This window comes from Thalassophryne amazonica, chromosome 2 (genome assembly GCF_902500255.1).
Source record: "Thalassophryne amazonica chromosome 2, fThaAma1.1, whole genome shotgun sequence".
Lineage (NCBI taxonomy): Eukaryota > Metazoa > Chordata > Actinopteri > Batrachoidiformes > Batrachoididae > Thalassophryne > Thalassophryne amazonica.
Genome location: NC_047104.1, coordinates 129,652,101 through 129,676,124, shown reverse-complemented (window position 1 = coordinate 129,676,124; position 24,024 = coordinate 129,652,101). Strand labels below are relative to the sequence as shown.

The following is a 24,024-nucleotide window of genomic DNA, read 5'->3' as shown; positions in this document are numbered from 1 at the left end:
TGCACATCTAAATCTGAGGGGGGTTTTGTTTGTTTTTACACATAGTATAAAATGTGACCGTAATAATATGTGACTAACTTCATAACTTGTTTTACCTGTTGATACATTCTTAGATTTATTCAACATTTATGGGCATTAGAATTGCTATCTTGCTAGAATTGCTATGGTGCTTGGTTGGATACACATCTCCATCACACATCTCCATCTCATCCGACACACCACTGTTCATGAAGTCCCTCATGTAAATCTGGAACGTGCCACAGGCCTAAAGTGCGAGATGTGCACCAAATCAGCATAAACACTAGCAGTCAAAAGTTTGGACACCCTTTCCCATTCAATATGTGAAAGACCTCTGACTGCTATTGTACAGTGCATCCAGAAGTATTCACAGAGCTTCGCTTTTGCCACATTTTGTTAGGTTACAGCCTTATTCAAAAATGGATGAAATTAATTTAAATCCTCAAAATTCCACACACAATATCCCATAATGACAATGTGGAAAAAAGTTTTGATATTTTGCAAATTTACTTATTATTCACACACAATTCCACAATAAGGAAATAAAGTACTTCCAGTGGTCTTATGTGTATAGGTTTTTGTCAAGCTGTGATTTTAACTCAGAAATGCAAACATGTCAGATTAAAAAAAAAACAACAAAAAAACAAAATTTACTTTGTATGCTGCCAACAGGTCTGCTTCATATGATGCAGACCTCATTTTTGTTAATTTAAAAAATTAAAATACAGGATAAAACAGCAATTCTTCCTGTTTGCTGGACGTGGATTTGTTTAGAATGGAAATAGAGACATTAACAACATTGAGTTCCAACAGAAATATAACTCGCACTGTAATAACCAACACGAAGCAACACAAATGCAACCTAAAGAGTAATATTCCAATGTCAGCTTGGATTTCTGAGGAAGAGTCACAATGCTGTCAATACACCTGATCATCATTTTACGGATGTCCACAGTTTGCAAGAACAGTTTGGTTTGTCTGTTGCGTTGGGGCTCATTACATATTATGAACGTGTTAAGTCTGCCCATGTACTAATGCACTTATTTTACTTAAAGTATCAAAGTATGAGGAGAAGACAAAAAAAGTTCACTTCTGCAACAGCTGCGGTGATCTTTGCTTCTTCGCCAGCCACATCATGTGGTTCTGACCATAGACTTTGTGTTTCTGACAGGTGTAAACAGTCCAACATGGCGGCGGGAGAACAAAGCCATGGGGGGATCTGTTGCTATGGGGCGTTCTATTGAGTGTCACCTCTTGGTGCTACATTCTCTTTGTTGATATCACTGTCCAGTTCCAGAGCAACCACCTGAACAATCTGTCATACAGACGTTTTGGAGGGAAATTACATTGGTGTGGTGGAAATGACAGTGATACTATTAAACAGCTATATTTTGTGTTCAAAATAATACTGAATTTAATATAATAAATACTAAAATGTTTGATTATTTTAAAATGAAATGCACGAGTATTAAAGTTAGAATCAATCAAAAGCTAAAACATTTTGGATTATTTTAATATTAATCTTTTGAGGTACTTTCAAGGTTTTCAGATAAATCATATTTTGAAATTTATTTTCATTGGTGTGCGACATCAGTCATATTGAAGCCTATCCGGATGTTGAAAAGTTGGGGTGGGGGGGTGGTGGTCACAGTGACTGATGGTTTAGAAAAATGTACAGGTTTTATTGTTAATTTAACAAAGAAAGATAGATTTGTCCAAAATGATATGCATTTTTAAAAAAATATTACCAAAAGACATGAAAGACATAAGTTCTTCTAAAAAATGTGAATGTGTTTGTTTGTCTATATGTGGCCCTGCGGCAGACTGCCATCCTGTCCAGGGTGTACCCCACCTTACGCCCTGTGACTGTTAGGATTGGCTCCAGCCCCCCACTACCCAATCTTGGATAAGCAGTTGAAGGTGTGTGTTTCCCCCATTATAAATCAAAGAATCAAGTGTCATCACATTTTTTTTAAAATCATCACTTCTTAAAAACATAACTCGTTATGTAATGTTAACCATGTATTTTATAAAAAAAAAGTCATCCATTTTTTGTTTTTGTCATATGATATGAGAGCTCTATTGAGCCGAGTATTCCTTTAAGTTTAACTAGTAAGGACTTCATGACTTTCTTTGCTAATACAATTTTAACTATTAGAGAAAAAATTACTCATAACCATCCCAAAGACATATCGTTCTCTTTGGCTGCTTTCAGTGATGCCGGTATTTGGTTAGACTCTTTCTCTCCGATTGTTCTGTCTGAGTTATTTCCATTAGTTACTTCCTCCAAACCATCAAAATGTCTAGACCCCATTCCTACCAGGCTGCTCAAGGAAGCCCTACCATTAATTAATGCTTCGATCTTAAATATGATCAATCTATCTTTATTAGTTGGCTATGTACCACAGGCTTTTAAGGTGGCAGTAATTAAACCATTACTTAAAAAGCCATCACTTGACCCAGCTATCTTAGCTAATTATAGGCCAATCTCCAACCTTCCTTTTCTCTCAAAAATTCTTGAAAGGGTAGTTGTAAAACAGCTAACTGATCATCTGCAGAGGAATGGTCTATTTGAAGAGTTTCAGTCATGGTTTAGAATTCATCATAGTACAGAAACAGCATTAGTGAAGGTTACAAATGATCTTCTTATGGCCTCAGACAGTGGACTCATCTCTGTGCTTGTTCTGTTAGACCTCAGTGCTGCTTTTGATACTGTTGACCATAAAATTTTATTACAGAGATTACAGCATGCCATAGGTATTAAAGGCACTGCGCTGCGGTGGTTTGAATCATATGTATCTAATAGATTACAATTTGTTCATGTAAATGGGGAATCTTCTTCACAGACTAAGGTTAATTATGGAGTTACACAACGTTCTGTGCTAGGACCAATTTTATTCACTTTATACATGCTTCCCTTAGGCAGTATTATTAGACAGCATTGCTTAAATTTTCATTGTTACGCAGATGATACCCAGCTTTATCTATCCATGAAGCCAGAGGACACACACCAGTTAGCTAAACTGCAGGATTGTCTTACAGACATAAAGACATGGATGACCTCTAATTTCCTGATTTTAAATTCAGATAAAACTGAAGTTACTGTACTTGGCCCCACAAATCTTAGAAACATGGTGTCTAACCAGATCCTTACTCTGGATGGCATTACCCTGACCTCTAGTAATACTGTGAGAAATCTTGGAGTCATTTTTGATCAGGATATGTCATTCAATGCGCATATTAAACAAATATGTAGGACTGCTTTTTTGCATTTGCGCAATATCTCTAAAATTAGAAAGGTCTTGTCTCAGAGTGATGCTGAAAAACTAATTCATGCATTTATTTCCTCTAGGCTGGACTACTGTAATTCATTATTATCAGGTTGTCCTAAAAGTTCCCTGAAAAGCCTTCAGTTAATTCAAAATGCTGCAGCTAGAGTACTGACAGGGACTAGAAGGAGAGAGCATATCTCACCCATATTGGCCTCTCTTCATTGGCTTCCTGTTAATTCTAGAACAGAATTTAAAATTCTTCTTCTTACTTACAAGGTTTTGAATAATCAGGTCCCATCTTATCTTAGGGACCTCATAGTACCATATCACCCCAATAGAGCGCTTCGCTCTCAGACTGCAGGCTTACTTGTAGTTCCGAGGGTTTGTAAGAGTAGAATGGGAGGCAGAGCCTTCAGCTTTCAGGCTCCTCTCCTCTGGAACCAGCTCCCAATTCGGATCAGGGAGACAGATACCCTCTCCACTTTTAATATTAGGCTTAAAACTTTCCTTTTTGCTAAAGCTTATAGTTAGGGCTGGATCAGGTGACCCTGAACCATCCCTTAGTTATGCTGCTATAGACTTAGACTGCTGGGGGGTTCCCATGATGCACTGAGTGTTTCTTTCTCTTTTTGCTCTGTATGCACCACTCTGCATTTAATCATTAGTGATTGATCTCTGCTCCCCTCCACAGCATGTCTTTTTCCTGGTTCTCTCCCTCAGCCCCAACAGAAGACTGCCCCTCCCTGAGCCTGGTTCTGCTGGAGGTTTCTTCCTGTTAAAAGGGAGTTTTTCCTTCCCACTGTCACCAAGTGCTTGCTCACAGGGGGTCGTTTTGACCGTTGGGGTTTTTCCGTAATTATTGTATGGCTTTGCCTTACAATATAAAGCGCCTTGGGGCAACTGTTTGCTGTGATTTGGCGCTATATAAATAAAATTGATTTGATTTTGACCATTTATACAAATCTGAGATAAAATAAACAGAATCTGGTCTACACATTTCTATCTACCATGTGTTATTGTCAACTGAAGATATTTTAAGCTTTGGTGTTTTATTTGGATGAACAGAGCGAACCTTCAAACACACAGAAGCGCTCGGCCTCATCATCATGTTCATTCCACTGCAGCAGAGCCTCTTTGGTTTCATCGCTGGAAAAGAAAAAGAGGTGTTGGTTCAGCAACAGCTTGGTACGTTCAGACCTCAAGGATCAGAAGAAGACAGAAACTGTATGAAACATTTGATGATTACATAAAGCAAATGCTCTCAGAGCTGAATCAAGTTCACATAACAAAACAAGTAGTATTTAATACAGGCCAAGAAGAAGAAAAAACAATTAGGCGCAGACAACTAACGGTCAAAGAGCACATGACATACATGCAGCCAATGAAATGCAAAAACAATACAAGACCGTGTTGAGCACAGCCCTCTTCTGACCTTATGTCAGACGCTCTGACAAGCTGCTTAGGTGGCATTGTGGAGCAGACTGGTGACATCATATAATGTGACTGGCACCATATTTTTCAGCGTGTAAGTCGGGTGTTTTTAGTGATTTTCGAGGTCCTGCGACTTACAGTCCGGTGCAACTTATATACGAAAAAAAAAATCACAATACACAACCATGCAATTTCTTTATACTTGAAATGAGAATCACACCATTAAACTGCCTCTTTGTTTTAAAAAATGAGAGAGGCGGAAACTTCCTAACAGGGTTTGATTACTTTCAGCAGACGTTTAAATCAATGTCGGGTCACACTTAAAGCGTTCTTTAAATGAGCGATTGTCATGTCGTTACTATTTTGAGCTTTACCTCATGTCTGGTTCCAGTAAAATGCAATTAGCAGTCATGCTCACTTCAAGCAAACATTCGTGAATAAATGTCTTCATCAAACAGCAAAGAGTGTCTAATGACACAAAGAACTGCGGCATAAAAACGCACAGGAACAGACGTTAATGTCTGTGTGCGTGCACGGTGCGCTGTAACAGCATAAACAAACAGACATTCATGTCTGCATGTGTGCGCACATTGCTACAGTGCGAACGAAAAGACGTTCATTTCCACAGCAACATGAACAGTAAATGAATAAATGCAGCTGTGAGCCGATTTAAAACTGAACTTACCGTAAGGTTGCGTTGGCCCACTCTGTCACTTTGGGAAACGCTCCACATAAAAAGTAAGCCACAAGAGGTCAGTGCTGTGCTCAAAAGGTCTGTTTGATAATCCACGGCCCCACCACATCACGGGCTTATTGGACATGCTTGTCATTTTTTACTCATTTGAGTACATTTAGCACTAATTATTGGAACACAAAATTGGTTTGGTAAGCTCAGTGACCCTTGACCTCCTTACACAGGTGAATTCAATCATGAGAAAGGGTATTTAAGGTGGCCATTTGCAAATGTTTCCCCTCTTTGAACTGCTTCTCATGAGTGGCAACATGAGAGCCTCTAAACAACTTTAAAATAACAGCCAACAGGAATAACAACTTTCTAGCAATGTTGTTATTCTTGTTGGCTTATATTTACATTGCCCCCCCAGTTTAATTACCCTGTCATTCTAGTAAACATCAATTATGGAGGAGAGGCAAAAAGCATACTTCACTAGCCAAGTAATGTCACACACGATTGTTTTTGAAAGTAAAAGTACATGCATTTTCTCCATTACCGCTAATATCACTACAGCATGCACTATTCCTCCCACAGTCACTGACTGCCCTGAGTCTGCACCACAATCATCATCAGCTTCAGTCTACAAACCAGCCACTTTCTCACACTTCCTAGTCAGACTGTTTGCGTTGCCTTGTACAGCGCAGTCCATCCATAATGTTGCATTTTGCCTGCCCCCTTGCCTTGATGAACCGTTTGAGCCTTTTCTTCAAGTCATCTGCTTGATCGTGTCTTCATTCAAGGTTTCAACTGTTCAAACTCAGACCTGTCTCCTGAGATTGGTTGTAGATCCAAACCAGAGTTTGGACAGTCATCCGCAGAGATTATCATTCAGACTCACCTGAGTGAGACATCTACCGCTCCAAGCTGCTCTGCCTTCTCACACTCATCCAGTGGCTCATTTGCTTCTGCTGAATACTAAATGTATAAACACACAGGAATATAACAGATCAATTAGTTGATTACAGATGGAAGAGGGAATAAGATGTAACAGTCATAATGTATGTACATGTACAGCACGTCTGTGCTCTTTGCATCCTCATTTGCTGTCATATCCACACTGTGCAGTCTATTAAAGCCAAAAATTACCATAAAATAAATATAAACATTAAAGTCAGGTTGGTAAATTATACATAAAACTGCTCCTTAGGTCAAAGCTAATGTTAATGACAAACTGTGGAAACAAGTATTGCTGTATTTTTTTGGACTGCAATCACACTAGATCAGGGGTCACCAACCCTGTTCCTGGAAGGCACCTGCCCTGCATGTTTTCTAACTCTCCCTGATCCACATACCTGATAGTTAATTGCCTGGGAGTGGATATGGAGTTTGTGGTAAATGAGACGTTAATGGGGCGCTTGTCAGAGAACCGGTCTGGAAGGATGGGGGGAGAAGCCTCTGCTGATCTGACGGCGCAACTGTGGCACCGGAGAGGGACTTTTCTTAACTAAAACGAATGGGTAAGACCTTATATTTACACTGTGTGTGAATTTAAACTGCATGAGGAGTGCGGCTTTCAGGAAATCCAACTGACATATTTGGATTTATGAAAAATCCTGTAAAAATCCATAAATCAGCCATGTCATTGTAAAAGCCACAATGTTCAAAGCATGTGAAAAAAGTAGTGGCTAATAGTCCAGAAATTACAGTACCTGGAGCTGTGCGCACATGGATGTGCCTCAACCCTCATTCAACCACAAACAGTCAATGCAAAAAACCTCATGACTATTCAAACATAGACATGTAGCCTGAAATATGTACTTATCAGGGCAAAACAGAGCATTTATTAGAGTATTTATAAAAGTGTGTTTCTTCCATTTTCATTTTTTTTATTTTTGTCATATTTTATTTTGTTCCCAGGTCAGTTTGGAGCTGGACCAGGACCTCCTCGTCTTTGTAGCTGATCTGCCTCAAATAGCGCGACCTGCATTTGGTCCAGACTGGCCTGCTCACCTTATTGTTGGAGGAGGATCGGATTCCCTCTGGCACCTCATTCTGTGAACAGACAATTTTTGTTAGTACGCTGTTAATGAACAGAATGACTGATTGTTCAAAGAGTAGGGAGACCAATGGGGACGAGGACACTCACAGCAGAGCAGGGCTCCACGGCACAGTCTCTCAGGCCACAATGACTGCTGGCTGTCCAGAAAGGGCACGGCTTATTCAAGTTCACCTGTAGAAGATTAAGTCCCAACACCATGTCATCAGTGAAGAGAAAAGACCAGCTTACTCGTATGTTCTCTCCAACAGTCCCCCAGAGGGCAATTTCATTTTTCATTGACCAGTAGCAGATTTGCTTTGCATATTTATAGAGCAACAATAAATACTGTGTGACCAAATGACTAAACGCAAATACCATGTGACAAGGTCTGCTACAAACTTCAAAAACAGCAAATGTTAGGATGAACTCCCACCAAGGTGCAAAGATCCAATAGGGAACCAAATTTGCATCCATTCGGAGCATTGACACCAAAATAAATCTGTGCAGAACCAAAAAAATTCCATTTAGTAAATCTAATCCAATTATATTTTTATTTTAAAACTCTATGTTTTCATTTATGTTTTGTTTTTGCCTGCATACATTTGAGTTGCTTTTGTACAGAGCTGGTAAAAAAATTGACTTTTTTCAAAAAGTCATTTTTTATTTTTTCAATTTAAATAAACTTATTTATTTAAATCGACTTTTTTCATTTTTATTTATTTCCCTCTTCTAAATGAGACTATACAAATAATATCATTATTTATAATCTTTATTGACATGTTAAAACATGAAGGTGCACATAAAACATGTACAAGTACCATTAATTAATGGTACTGATTTCATATTTAGGTGATGTTTTAAGTCATTTCTAAAAGAAATTGCAGATTTAAAATCATACCAGCCCTGGTTTTGTATATTAAATATACTGTATGGATAAAGCACTCTTGCATCTTACCTTGTAGAACCTGAAATAGTCCGATTCAAGCAGCGTCTGAAGTTCGGGGTAAAGAAGGCCATTGTTGAACTCATTGATTGTCTCTACATCGCAAGTGCAGTCATCCAGATCACCTGTAAGCTTAGTACAAAAAACAAACACAAACAAGCATACATTTTCATTATTTGTCATCTTCATTCCAAAAAATACAATTATTCAACAAGATGCACTTGAATTGCTTATTAAGGTCCTGCCAAGTGTAACTAACTGTAGAGTTTTAATTACAAAATAATTAATATTCACTAGCATGTACATGTCTGACGTTCTACCTCCATCAACATAATATATATTGATTAGCAATGCTGATTTGTAAGAGCACATTGGATTACTTGCCTCAAAAATGCAGGTTTAGCCACTAGAATCACAATCACATGTAAACTAGGAGTCTGGATATTGAGGAGTCATATGAAGGCAACAATTTTTAAAAATCCCAGAAAGCAACAATAAAGACTCCCATGAAAATGGAATGATGGATTTCTGATTTGAAATTGGCTACTAATAAAATAAATTTCTATTTATATGTAGATCTTCTGATTGGTCCATCTTGGTCACATAACTGTGTGCTCCTTTATACATGTTTTCTATCCGTAGGTAGGGCTGAAATTACATGTTGAAGAGACAAACTTTCTGTGGTTCCATTTGTAGTTATCTATCTTTCTGACTTTACTGCAGCCACTTAATACTCTTAGCATGAGGGGGAGCTTTTAAAAATAACTGGGATGTGAAACCATGCCACTGACTCGAAAGTCTGACACCCAACCAGTTACACCAAACTTTAAACTTAATTTAAAACCTAACTCCTAACCATAACCCCAAACATGGCTGCGCTATGTATGAACAGAATTTTGATTTATTAATACTGCTACATACGAGTAGCCACTTTGTTCTGATTTGAAGCACACACACTCAACCAAGCCTACATTTCATACTAGGACATTGACCAGTAGGGAACCACGGGTTCTAGATGTGGTCATTTTCGCACTTCCCGCACTCTTCGCTCAACCTCTGCTGGTCTGCTCAGCACCCAGACTCTGGAACTTCCTCCCCTCACAAACAAGACAATCAAACTCCATCACATCATTCAGGTCCCAACTGAAAATCCATCTGTTCAAACTGCCATTTGACTTCTAACTGGACTCTGTCACTTAATATTATGCTGATGCTTTGTTTTAATAACATTTGTGATCTTTTATGGTTTTATTTTTTGTAAGGTGACCTTGGGTGACTTGAAAGGCGCCTCCAAATAAAATGTATTATTATTATTATTATTATTATTATTTGTATGATATACGGTGGCCTGTTGACTTTTGGGGAAAATCTTTTTACAGTTATGCTACATTTTTAAGTATTCACATAGAAAAACTTCTTGGCTTTTATGAACGTCTTCATTGAAGGTTTAATCTGTTTTCAGTTGTGTTCAATTTGCTAAAATGAATTTAGTAATCAATAAGCTTTTCTAAGCTGCTTAACCAGTACAACAGTGTATTGTATTCTTTACATATTGTATTGTATTGACTTGGTCGCGGTCGTGTCACTGCCAGTTTACTTCCATGTCAGCTAGTGTGAAACTGCATGCGCCACTGTCAACATGTTTTACCATAGAGATACACTGTATATGAGGGAGTGGTATTTGCTCTTGAATCACAGATTTAAGTAATTATTTGCTAGAATTTCATTATATTTCTGTTTTTGGGACCTTCAACTAATCAGAGGGTTTGGATAATAGCACCCGGGGGCGATATGAAACCAAATTAGCAGCAGCAGGACTGCCTCACACTCTATGACTGCTGGGATAGGCTCCAGCCCCCTGCGACCCTTAATTCTACTAAGCAGTTAAAGATGAGTGAGTGAGGACTGGCATCTCGTCTGTACCAACACAAAGCTGGACGATGCAAAAATTATCCCACACTAGGGCTGCAACAAACGATTATTTGGATCATCGATGAATCTGATGGGGTTTCGACAGGATTAATCAATTAATCAGATTAGTGGGGAATGTTTTAAAAATGTGCCAGGGAAACAATTTTTCTCTCCTTCCATCACTTTATTTAACAACAGAACATTATTTGAAAACTTAAAATACTTGAAAATCAACAAATCATCAAATGTCCCTTGGCTGTTGAAATATAAAATAATAAAGAATAAAACAGTTTATAATAAAGAACAGAAATAATTATTTCAAATGACATTGCTTTATCAAAGTGCTGAGTTGCCATAAAACAATATTGAAACATAGAAATGTTATAAAATATATGGTGAAAAAAAGAGGTATTTTTGTTGCTGCAAATGAGCAATTAGCATAACCAGTTAACCATAAAACCTAAATCAAAAACTGTAGCCTGACTCATTATATGTGCAAAATTCTCTGTATAACTTGTAAACTATGTGGTCATTTCACAATGACACATGTGACTCATGTCTCTTTCTCTAAAATTGTATTGTAGCATTATTAGTTATTATTACTATTATTATTAATATATAAATAAAATAAATTAAAAAATATTATATTTTGTAATACATTTGACTCTTTTACGACAACAAGCGCTGAGCCATTAATTATATAGAAAACAAATGCACAAACATGCTGAAATGCCAGCAACTTAATGCTAACTTTAACATTGAAAACACCATAGACATGCTAATGCGTTAGCATCGGTGTTAGCATAAAATATATCTATCAACTGTTTCAGAAGACCATAACAGGTCAGTTGAACATAAAAAAGGTAAATATTCCTCACATACATAAGCTCTTTAGGGTTTTAGTGGAGAAAAATTAAGTTAAAGAGAAATAAAACAAATAAAACCAACGAAGCAGCAGCTCGAAGTACTCCTTCATTGGTTCAGGATTCAAAGCAAAGCTCGGTTGATCATATGGCAGAAACGAAATATTTGCGGTAAAACAAAGTTATTTAGCAACTAATTGATGACTAAATTAGTTGACAACTATTTTAATAATCGATTTTAATCGATTAACTTGATTAGTTGTTTCAGCTCTATCCCACACAATGGCCAGATGTTCAATATCTTGATATTTATTCCTACCTCATAGACACACCAGGTATTTTTGTATTTTATAGTATTTATGTTGTGTATGTGTTGTGAATTGCTGGTCTGCTCCAGGAGGAACAAGCTGCTGTTTATTTTCCCCAAAGTAACACACGATCGATGTGACGCATAATCCTCTTGGTGTGTCGTGATGGATTTAAATTTTCTTTCTGGCTTTGTTGGTGCAACCCACTGCCTCGCATTGCTGAGGCATTAAAAAAAAAACAAAAAAACAAAACAGTCATGAAAATGAAAAACTTGCATCAACTTCATTGTCCGCTACTGATTATTTACACACCAGCTGGCATTGCTAAGACCTCACAGACAGTGTCTGGATGTGCGACCAAATCAGTAATATGTTATCCAAATAATGAATGTTTATGAGTGCAATGGTAGGAATATTCGGCCTCGTTGAATGGAACATTCCATCTTTCACTGAATGGAATAATCTTTCCATTGAACAAATGAAAAAACATTATTTGTTTTATATAAAGCCTAAAATAAATCCTTGCCATTTGATATTTTATTAATTTATAAAAAAGAGAAAAAGGACTTACATTTTGACACCTCTTGACACCTTTGATGTCAAGAGGTTCCAAACAGTCCAACACGAATTTTAAACAGCAGTCCAATCCAATCCAAAATTGTTCTCAGTCAACTTGCAAAAACAGTCAGTTAGTTCAAAAACAATCCTGAAAATGTAGTCCATAGCTTGTGCCGCGCACTGACTTCTTCATGTATAGATTGCCGCCTGCTTTTCTCAGTATAACAAAAATTTGCTACAAAAATTTGTTGAGCTCTTCATCTGACAGGGGTTCTACTTTAGGTAGATGCGTTCCAGTGAATACTGCAAATGCCTCCAGATGGCTTACGGCGTAGTTGATTGTTTTTTTCTTTTTTGCTGCTAAGTGCTGTTGCCGCTAGTGTGCGCACGCAGTGTGCGCAGCGTGCAATGGTACAAAACATACGGAATGAAATTTGCACGCTAAATGGAACTAAAATTGCACAGTAAATGGGACGAATGATCTATATTAGGTAACATATAAACCACCAATCAAATGACAAGGACGTATTCAGTCGCTATATACAAAAGAAATTACAAATAACTGAAGTTTTCTATTTGCACAGTGTTCACATTAGGCTAGATCACATTTCTTTTTTTTTTTTTTTTCTTTTTTTTTTTTTTTTGGCCTGTTTGAAGACACTGTTGAGACACAATTCTGCCAATTTGTCCAGAGAGTGAAAGTGTTAATTTTGGGTTTGGAGTCACATGCATACAGAAAATGTCCAGATCTGAATCTGCTGTCTTGGATGTTAGAGGATGGACAGTGATGAATTCTGTCAGGTCTGCAGTGCCTTCACGGGCTTTTATTTTGAAATAGAGGCTCTTATTGTGGAAGTGCGACATAAACACAAATGAACCCCCGCCCCCCAATAATTACTGATTTCTCAAATAAATATTTCTCCGATCACTTTGCGGTTTTTACCACTTGAATCATCATGAAAAAATACACAATTCAGCTCCTTCCTGATTTCAGGAAGTTAATATTGCCACTGTATAATGATGTAACACTCCAAATGCAGATATTCTAACTTCAAAAGTGTACTTTTTTAAATGGATATTTTACATTAATACTTAATTGTACCATGTGGCGTATATCCAGAAAATGATAAGGTTGTAGCAGCATTTCCACTCTTACAGGTGCCGTCTGGGCACAAATAGCGTGAGTTTGAAGACGAGCCTCCGATCGCCTAAAAGCGGATTATTTCGGCGTCTCACCTGACAGAAACAGGCGCTGTGTCCGGACTCCGGCAGCAGGAGCAGAAGGAGCAGCAGGATCATCATAACCGCACAATGAAAAGTGAAAAACCCACTCTGACTGCGTTCATCAAAACCAGCTTACCAGGCAGACCGACAAAACCCACTTCCTCCTCGTGCGCATCCGCTACGTGCTCGATGTCACACGGAGCAGCGTCGATCACGTGACATCAAAGCGGCAACCTTTAAACCGACTTTGCACGAAATAAAATAATTATAATTTGTTCACTGCTGTAGTAATTAATGGGCTGAGTTAAACAATTTCTGTGTCACAGAAGGAGTACTATAAAGGGGCAGAGAGCATTCTGGGAAATAATGGGTGTGGTTTAAACAAACAAACCACAGAGCAGATGTATGTATTCAGTCTATGATTCAAGATTTACTGTATGAATGTTAAATAAAACCGGATGCCCCCTGGACACCTCGCTGGAGAGGTGTTCCCGGCACGTCCCATTGGGAGGAAGACCCGGGACACGCTGGAGGGACTAGCTACATCTCTCAGCTGGCTTGGGGTTCCCCCGGAAGGAGCTGGGGGAGGTGTGTGTGAATCGGGAGGTCTGGGTGGCTTTGCTTGAGCTGCTGCCCCCGCGACCCGACTCCGGATAAAGCGAAAGAAAATGGATGGATGGATGGATAGATATAGTTTAGAATCTATAAAATAACAGGTTGTGTGTGTGTGTGTGTGTGTGTGTGTGTGTGTGTGTGTGTGTGTGTGTGTGTGTGTGTGTGTGTGTGTGTTTGCCTAAGATACAATGTAACTAAAAGATACTATGAAGCAAGGCCAGTTTTTTATTGTCTGAAATTTAGGAAATGTAAATTTTTCAACAAGCACTGTGATTTTTATTCATTCATTTATTCATTTTGGCTGCTAGATATTATTCTGAGCTTAATTATCAATCAATCAACTTTTTTTATATATAGCGCCAAATCACAACAAACAGTTGCCCCAAGGCGCTTTATATTGTAAGGCAAGGCCATACAATAATTATGAAAAACCCCAACGGTCAAAACGACCCCCTGTGAGCAAGCACTTGGCTACAGTGGGAAGGAAAAACTCCCTCTTAACAGGAAGAAACCTCCAGCAGAACCAGGCTCAGGGAGGGGCAGTCTTCTGCTGAGACTGGTTGGGGCTGAGGGAAAGAACCAGGAAAAAGACATGCTGTGGAGGGGGGCAGAGATCGATCACTAATGATTAAATGCGGAGTGATGCATACAGAGCAAAAAGAGAAAGAAACAGTGCATCATGGGAACCCCCCCACAGTCTACGTCTAAAGCAGCATAACCAAGGGATAGTCCAGGGTCACCTGATCCAGCCCTAACTATAAGCCTTAGCGAAAAGGAAAGTTTTAAGCCTAATCTTAAAAGTAGAGAGGGTATCTGTCTCCCTGATCTGAATTGGGAGCTGGTTCCACAGGAGAGGAGCCTGAAAGCTGAAGGCTCTGCCTCCCATTCTACTCTTACAAACCCTAGGAACTACAAGTAAGCCTGCAGTCTGAGAGCGAAGCGCTCTATTAGGGTGATATGGTACTACGAGGTCCCTAAGATAAGATGGGACCTGATTATTCAAAACCTTATAAGTAAGAAGAAGAATTTTAAATTCTATTCTAGAATTAACAGGAAGCCAATGAAAAGAGGCCAATATGGGTGAGATTAGTTAATTAGCAAAAAAAAAAAAAAAAAAGTCGAACGCATCAGTTTGAACATAACATAACATAGCATTTTATTGTGTGATAAAAATTTATGCAAATAGTACATAAAAGCACACATCAAAAGTTAAAATCCATACACACAATTAGCATGTAAAACACCCATCCAAAGTTAAAATAATAGTTAAAAAATAAAAATAAATAAACATAAAATGCAATTGATACAATCACACATAGCGGTTGTTAACCGCCAGCACAGATATAAAAACTGACAGTGGAATTATAAGAATAAGTGCACTTTCATGAACTGAATGGTTAAATAACACAGTCTATGAGTGATGAAAAAAAAATTAATGAAAAAAAAATTCATGTCATGAAAAAATTAATCTCAAATATACTATGACACACATCTGTAGTTGACAGCCAAGTGGGTTAGCATGATAGTAAAGTATAATGTGTTCTGTATTTACTGGCACATGGCATCATGTGGCCCCTGGTCATTTATTATTAGTATTATTATTATTTTTAGTAGTGGTAGTAGTATTGGACAAGGGTGGCAGCCAAATAGTTTGTGCACTTGGTTTCAGTGCAGAAGTTTTCTGGTTCCCCTCTGTCCATTTCTCCAATGTGGAGTTGCAGCAACATTTCCTGTATATTTGTTTTGTGAATTGTTTTGTAATTTCTGTCGGTAGCATGGCCCAAGCAGAGGGTCACCCCTTTGAGTTTGATCTGCTGGAGGTTTCTTCCTGAGAGGGTGTTTTTCCTTACCACTGTCGCCTGTGTGCTTGCTCTGGGGGTTAGTATGGTTAGACCTTACTTGTGTGAAGCGCCTTGAGGCAAATTTGTTGTGATTTGGCGCTATATAAATTAAAATAAATTGAAATTGTATCAGGAAGGTGCATCTGGCAAAAAAACATGTGCTAAATTAACATACAGTTCCACCCTAAATGGAAAACAACCAACAACAACGCTAATCCAGAGCCCTATGATGTTGGAAATCCAGGTGTGGTCTGTGGAAATGTGGGTGTGCAGAAACTCAAAAGTGCTGACAGGTTCCACCTGTTTTCCATTTGAGGGGTAGTCCTGTCTGTTCCTCCTGAAGTCCATGATGAGTTATTTTGTCTTATGAATGTTCAGGATCAGGTTGTTCTCTGAGCACCAAAGTGACAGTTCCTCCACCTCAGCCCTGTACGCTGTCTCATCCCTGTTGCAGTATGATGGTATTAAATGCTTAGCTGTAGTCCACAAAGAGCATCCTCACAGCTCTTCTTGTTCTCCAGGTGGCTCAGGACTGTGTGGGGAGTGAGGGCGATGGCATCCTCTGTAGACCAGTTTGCCCTGTAAGCAACTGGTGAAGGTCGAGGGAGGGAGGGATGGAGGTAATTTCTGATGTGCTGGGAGACTGATCGCTCCAGGTACTTCATTACAGACATCAGGGTGATGGGTCTATAATCATTCAGGCTGTCTATAGCAGGTTTTTTGGGGATGGGGACAATGGCGGAGGCCTTCAGACATGTGGGGAAAGTGGCACATGTCAGGGAGAGGTTGAAGAGTTCGGTGAGGATCCCTGCCAGTTGGTCTGCACACGATTTAATCACTGCCCCTGGGATACCGTCAGGGCCAGCAGCTTTCCTGGGGTTCACTGCTCTTAGGTTTTATCTCACTTCATGCTCCTGGAGAGAGAGAAGTGAGGTACTGGAACCAGGGGGAGGCAGTGACTGCATGTGGGTGGTGGTGGTCTTGAACCAGGCAAAGAAGCTGCTTAGCTACTCTGCCAGTGTGCTGCTAATGCTGGAGGATGTTGGGGGGCGGGGGGTGACCTTTGTAGTTGGTCCAGACCTGATGCCCCTCCACATCTGACATAAGTTATTGTCTGTCAGGTATCCCTCTATCTTCCTTTTCCTTCCTACTTTCATGAAGTTTATATCCAGGTCTTTTTGATGTCATCAAGCTGGTTCTTTCTTGAAATACTATGAAACATGTAAATGGATAAGATTTGGAAATGGATCCAGATCGGTCTCAAAATGAAATCATCTGGTTCCTGCTCCAAAGACCATCTGCTCAGAAATGGTCAAAATCAACCCCTGTACCTTTTGAGTTATCCACAAAGAGACAAACAAGGATGGTGACTTAAGGCCTACCCATTTGGCAGAATGAATTATAAACTACCTGAAGCTTAAGAATCATGTGCTGTGTAAAAATAGCTTCATCCAGGGATGATACAAGAATTTATAGATGGGGTTGCCAAAAGAAGAGTTTAGAAACCTAGGTCAATGTGTGAAGACAACATGTAAAGTGTGTGTTGTGATGTGATTGTTGCCACATTACATTTGATTGATATACACAGTAAATTTTCAGAGTAAAATATACTCTGCCAGGATAACATTTGGTCCCAGTCCAAATAGAGTTAAGTATACTCTATTATAGAGTGAAATCAGCTCTACCGTCTTGTCAAATCTCATTTTTCAGTTCCAATAAGAGTCATTCACAGCATGATAGAGTTGATTTTACCATGTCATAGAACTGATTTAGCACTGTGATAGAGTATATTTAACTCTATTTGGACTAGGACCAAAAGTTATCCTGGCAGAGTATATTTTACTCTGCAAAATTTACTGTGTACCACACAGTAAAATCGCCAGTGTTAACACTGACAATGTACATATGGTCCCACTCTGACCAGAGCAGACCCATATGTACACTGGCAGTGTAAAACTAACACCGACAGTGTTACTTTTGTGAGTGTGGCAGAGAGGTGAAGACAAGAATGCTGGCAGGGTGGAGTGGCTGCACCAGAGTGCCAGGAGGGATTTGTGACAGAAGAGTAAAGCGTGAGAATAAAGGGAAAAAATGACAAGTAGGTTGGACAGGATTAGGAGTAAACATTATCAGAGGGGCAACAAAGGTAGGATGTTTTAGACTAACTCAGAGAGCTACAATTGAGGTGGTTTGGACATGTGCAGAGGAGGGACACGGGGTATATAGGGAGAAGGATGCTGAGGATGGAACCACCAGGCAGGAGGAAAGAGGGAGGCCAAAGAGGAGGTTTATGGATGTGCTGAGGGAGAACATGCAGGTGGTTGGTGTGACAGAGGACAGGGTGAGATGGAGACAGATGATCTGCTGTGACGTCTTCACTGTGAGACGTCTAAAAATAGGCAGGGCCTGATTGAGGTAGAGGAAATGATTTGTCAGAATTTATGTCCTGGACTCAGAGGCTCATCATATTCCAGTGGAGGCATTAGACACACAGGGACACCCAAAGCCACCCCCCCCCCTCTCTCTCTCTCTCCTGAAGCTAATGATTAGCATGTGGAAACAGCAGCACCATGCGTCAATTCAGCCAAAACACTACCAGACTAAAGCCAATCCTTTCTTCAAAATAAAATTGCTATGTAACTACTGGATTTATTCAGGCAGGGTATCAAATGATCTAGTCTGCAAATTCAGTACACATTCGTGTCGTTCTTCTCTTATATTTTATTCATCTTAAATCAAATGCTTAATATAAGTATATTCCATTATTATGGAAATTCACAAATTGATTACTTTTAGTGATTACTGTAGAATTAGTGGCGGCACCAAGGGGGGGCTTGGGGGGGCTTAAGCCCCCCAATAATGAGCCAAGCCCCCCCTCAGCCCCCCCCCAATAATTCTGCCAATAATGTGAATAGCGACTGACATATTTGTGGATCTCAACTGCAGTTTTGCGCTGAGAATGTCTCAATATTGCGTAACTGAGCAAAGTGATGAATGCGTGTGTTCGGTGATCTACCAATGCTGAATCATCCTTCACAAACAGAATTTTCAGTTTTTCAAATAAACAGTTATTTGTAAAAACCCACACACAAGTTACAAATCAGAAATTTGTGTTTATGAATCACAAAGCACATGTACAAATCAAAGGATATTTGTAAATCACCCTCTGTGCATTTGCATGTATTAATAAGACAAATTTAACTCCATACTCCAAAAATTTAGGTTTCCTAAATATTTATTACGGGCACTCTTAAAACTTCACTTATCTTTATAATTTTATTACTGGTAAATTTTAGAATTGATTTAGATGAAATATACTTATTATCTCGCAGGAATATATCATAATTATCTGGGAACTACTTTTTGCGCAGGAATTCATCAAGCACTTCGGCCACAGCCGCGCATTAACACAGAATATGCAGAAGCTGTATATCGTTGTTCGGCCAAAATAAGCGTCCACTTCCTGAGCTCGTGCTGAACTCAGGAAATGAAGTGTGTGTGCATTACTTTAACTAGTAATGACTTCATGAATTTCTTTGCTAACAAAATTTTAACTATTAGAGAACAAATTACTCATAACCATCCCAAAGACGTATCGTTATCTTTGGCTGCTTTCAGTGATGCCGGTATTTGGTTAGACTCTTTCTCTCCGATTGTTCTGTCTGAGTTATTTTCATTAGTTACTTCATCCAAACCATCAACATGTTTATTAGACCCCATTCCTACCAGGCTGCTCAAGGAAGCCCTACCATTATTTAATGCTTCGATCTTAAATATGATCAATCTATCTTTATTAGTAGGCTATGTACCACAGGCTTTTAAGGTGGCAGTAATTAAACCATTACTTAAAAAGCCATCACTTGACCCAGCTATCTTAGCTAATTATAGGCCAATCTCCAACCTTCCTTTTCTCTCAAAAATTCTTGAAAGGGTAGTTGTAAAACAGCTAACTGATCATCTGCAGAGGAATGGTCTATTTGAAGAGTTTCAGTCAGGTTTTAGAATTCATCATAGTACAGAAACAGCATTAGTGAAGGTTACAAATGATCTTCTTATGGCCTCAGACAGTGGACTCATCTCTGTGCTTTTTCTGTTAGACCTCAGTGCTGCTTTTGATACTGTTGACCATAAAATTTTATTACAGAGATTAGAGCATGCCATAGGTATTAAAGGCACTGCGCTGCGGTGGTTTGAATCATATTTGTCTAATAGATTACAATTTGATCATGTAAATGGGGAATCTTCTTCACAGACTAAAGTTAATTATGGAGTTCCACAAGGTTCTGTGCTAGGACCAATTTTATTCACTTTATACATGCTTCCCTTAGGCAGTATTATTGTTATGTGTCGGACGCAGCCCGGAGAACCGACCAGCGTTTGAAGGACCCAGTATAAAATAAGCAGAGCACGGTACAAAGGATAACAGAGTTTAATAAACATAACAGTGATGTGAAAAAATATAAAAGTGCTCGGTCTGGCGTGGTGGTTTTGCGGTGCGCTCCCAGCAGCGCCAACGGTCCGGAGCCAGAACCAATTCGGACCCAAGGACCCCGCCGACACCCCCCAGGTGGCCGCGACAAACCGAGTCTGTGAAAGAAGGAATCATTATGTGAGTCCACACTCAACACACAGAGAGAACGCTCAAAGGTGCACAAACAGCAAACACTTCCTGGCTTAATTACTAATCAGCTTCCCACCCTGCAGGCATGGAACATCCAGTTCACACAACTCCACAGCAGTGGAAGATGATTACACGACCAACATACAGCTCAATATAATAAGGTGTGAGGGACACCACATTTACTGACTGTATAAATGTTAGTCACAAAATCTAACGTACCTCAGGAAGTGTGCTGACGAGCGTGAGACCTCACCCCCTCCTCTTTCACAGACCATGCATCAAACCTGGACTTTCTCTGCATCCACTGATGATGAGATGGCTCCCGAGACGACGATCTCACCCGTCTGGTCACAAGGTCGAGTCTCTGGCAAATACACACTGTGTACTCCAGTCTTAAATGCCACCATGTTCCAATCCATTGTAGATGCACCACAGCTGTGAGTCCTGACGAGCCGCAGGTGATCAGCCTCAGGTGATCAGGGTGAGGTCCTGATAAACTCAGCTACACAGCCACTCAGTCCCAAATGCAAGCCACCTGGAAGGAAAAACAAAAGACAGGACAGAAAACAGAAACAAAAGGTAGCCAGGCCCCCCCAGCCACACAACAATTATTAGACGGTATTGCTTAAATTTTCATTGTTACGCAGATGATACCCAGCTTTATCTATCCATGAAGCCAGAGGACACACACCAATTAGCTAAACTGCAGGATTGTCTTACAGACATATCTCACCCATATTGGCCTCTCTTCATTGGCTTCCTGTTAATTCTAGAATAGAATTTAAAATTCTTCTTCTTACTTATAAGGTTTTGAATAATCAGGTCCCATCTTATCTTAGGGACCTCGTAGTACCATATCACCCCAATAGAGCGCTTCGCTCTCAGACTGCAGGCTTACTTGTAGTTCCTAGGGTTTGTAAGAGTAGAATGGGAGGCAGAGCCTTCAGCTTTCAGGCTCCTCTCCTGTGGAACCAGCTCCCAATTCAGATCAGGGAGACAGACACCCTCTCTACTTTTAAGATTAGGCTTAAAACTTTCCTTTTTGCTAAAGCTTATAGTTAGGGCTGGATCAGGTGACCCTGAACCATCCCTTAGTTATGCTGCTATAGACTTAGACTGCTGGGGGGTTCCCATGATGCACTGTTTCTTTCTCTTTTTGCTCTGTATGCACCACTCTGCATTTAATCATTAGTGATCGATCTCTGCTCCCCTCCACAGCATGTCTTTTTCCTGGTTCTGTTGTGGCTGGCGTGCCTGGCTGGCTTTTGTGTGTCTTCTGTTTCTGTCTTTTGGTTTTCCTCCCAGGTGGTGCGCATTTGGGACTGAGTGGCTGTGTAGCTGAGTTTATCAGGACCTCACCCTGATCACCTGAGGCTGATCACGTGCAGCTCGTCAGGACTCACAGCTGTGGTGCATCTACACGGATTGGAACATGGTGGCATTTAAGTCTGGAGTGCACAGTGTGTGTTTGCCAGAGACTCGACCTTGTGACCAGACGGGTGAGATCGTCGTCTCAAGAGCCATCTCATCATCAGTGGATGCAGAGAACGTCCAGGTTTGATGCATGGTCTGTGAAAGAGGAGGGGGTGAGGTCTCACGCTCGTCAGCACACTTCCTGAGGTACGTTAGATTTTGACTAACATTTATACAGTCAGTAAATGTGGTGTCCCTCACACCTTATTATATTGAGCTGTTATGTTAGTCATTTTAATTAGCTTCCACTGCAGTGAGTTTGTGAACAGGATGGTCCATGCCTGCAGGGTGGGAAGCTGATTAGTAATTAAGCCAGGAAGTGTTTGCTGTTTGTACACCTTTGAGCGTTCTCTCTGTGTGTTGAGTGTGGACTCACAAGATGATTTCTTCATTCACAGACTCGGTTTGTCGCGGCCACCTGGGGGGTGTCGGCGGGGTCCTTGGGTCCGAACTGGTTCTGGCTCTGGACCGTTAGCGCTGCTGGGAGCGCACCGCAATCCACCACGCCAGACCGCGCACTTTTATATTTTTCACATCACTGTTATGTTTATTAAACTCTGTTATCCTTTGTACCGTGCTCTGCTTATTTCATACTGGGTCCTTCAAACGCTGGTCGGTTCTCCGGGCTGCGTCCGACACATAACAGGTTCTCTCCCTCAGCCCCAACCAGTCCCAGCAGAAGACTGCCCCTCCCTGAGCCTGGTTCTGCTGGAGGTTTCTTCCTGTTAAAAGGGAGTTTTTCCTTCCCACTGTAGCCAAGTGCTTGCTCACAGGGGGTCGTTTTGACCGTTGGGGTTTTACATAATTATTGTATGGCCTTGCCTTACAATATAAAGCGCCTTGGGGCAACTGTTTGTTGTGATTTGGCACTATATAAAAAAAAAAAAATTGATTGATTGATTGATTTATACCACATTTTAGAGGAGCATGGATGACTAAAACATATACCTTGGTATTTATAAAGTGATTTACTATATATTGTTCATTTCAATGACATTTTGTGGAGCCCCTACAACTTTTACCCCACTCCCCCCTCAGCCCCTGCAACAAAAATTTCCTGGCGCCGCCACTGGGTACAATCTGTCTAAAAAAAAAAAATGTTAGTTTTCAAACGTTGTTTGTTGGATCAGCCTCACTTTACAAGTCCAAAATGCAGTTTGCAATGCAGTGATTCACCATTAGATAATAAATCAGTACAAGTGAGCTACATAACAGAATGACAAGCTAAAACAATAAAACAACTGAATCAAATGTGTCAGAAATGAGAGACCAGGCATAGACTAATAAGTCATTCAAAAAAAATAAATAGAGTGTAATTAATGTAATTTGGGGTGGGGAGGGTGTATTTTAGTCACAAGAGTTGCTGGTTGTAAAACTTTGTAATGATAAGTTTAAAAAATACATGTATGGTGATTGATGCACTTTGTTGACTGTTTGTAGCCACTGAGATCAAATCAGTAGTTGTAAACCTATTTTAACGTGGATTTCGAAGCTACGCAATGGGGTTCTAATTTTGATTTTATTTGTTTCGTTTCTGTAATTGCCATCAATGTAACACTGTTGAAACCGCAGATGTGGATTCTATCAAGGAAATTAGACCACCAAGGGATCCAACCCTTTGTGTTTGTATTAGTGTTCCAGTCCTGACGCTGTACTGGTGAGCAGCGCACAGCAAACCAGACGCCCCTTGTTTCAGTTAGAAACTCATTTGTTTTGGTTTCTCCTATTTTTCTTGGGGTTGCCACAGTGGATTCGGTGTCAAAGACTGAACAGTCCCCCCTAAAAATCGCTCCACCCTGCCTTCACTGCGCATGCGTCATTAGCCACGGTTCACGGATTATCACCTCATTTCTGCTTCAAACTGCACTCCAGTCATCAACTATCTCAGCGACAAATATCTGAAGCTTTTGTACAACAATCATTTCCACATGAATTCAGCATTATTTCATTATAAAAGACGGATGAAGTGATCAGAGCACCACGGCTACACGGGCTGCTAACTGATGCGTTCACTGAGCGTCGGTCATTTCAAAGCGTCACCAAGTATCGCCTCGTTTCTGCTTAAAACTGACTTTAGAGTGATTTAAGAGGTTTTACTTTGTCATCTCAGACAAGCTGCTGTGGTCCCAAATGACGCATGCGCAATGGAGGCAGGGCGGGCCAATTTTTAGGGGGGGGACCGTTCGGTCTGCGACACCAGTATGGCACAAATGTAATGCCAGATGCCCTTCATTA

At 40.0% G+C, this 24,024-nt stretch overlaps 1 protein-coding gene and 1 long non-coding RNA gene across 2 annotated transcripts in view; one reads left to right on the top strand and one right to left on the bottom strand.

Moving 5' to 3' along the window:
* ero1a (endoplasmic reticulum oxidoreductase 1 alpha) overlaps positions 1-13,424 on the bottom strand; it is a 41,192-nt gene extending 27,768 nt beyond the window's left edge. Inside the window, exons 1-6 of the mRNA XM_034193176.1 lie at positions 13,252-13,424; positions 8,388-8,507; positions 7,541-7,624; positions 7,405-7,446; positions 6,293-6,369; positions 4,363-4,436 (exon numbers count right to left, since the gene is read on the bottom strand). Of these exons, the coding sequence (XP_034049067.1) occupies positions 4,363-4,436; positions 6,293-6,369; positions 7,405-7,446; positions 7,541-7,624; positions 8,388-8,507; positions 13,252-13,317 (463 nt within the window). The 5' untranslated portion in view covers positions 13,318-13,424. The remainder of the gene's footprint in view (positions 1-4,362; positions 4,437-6,292; positions 6,370-7,404; positions 7,447-7,540; positions 7,625-8,387; positions 8,508-13,251) is intronic.
* On the top strand, positions 1,199-22,946 carry LOC117530292. Its single transcript, XR_004566293.1, has 3 exons — positions 1,199-1,291; positions 16,397-16,399; positions 22,934-22,946. It is a non-coding gene; the product is annotated as an uncharacterized LOC117530292 (long non-coding RNA).
* The last annotated feature ends 1,078 nt before the right edge of the window (positions 22,947-24,024 follow it).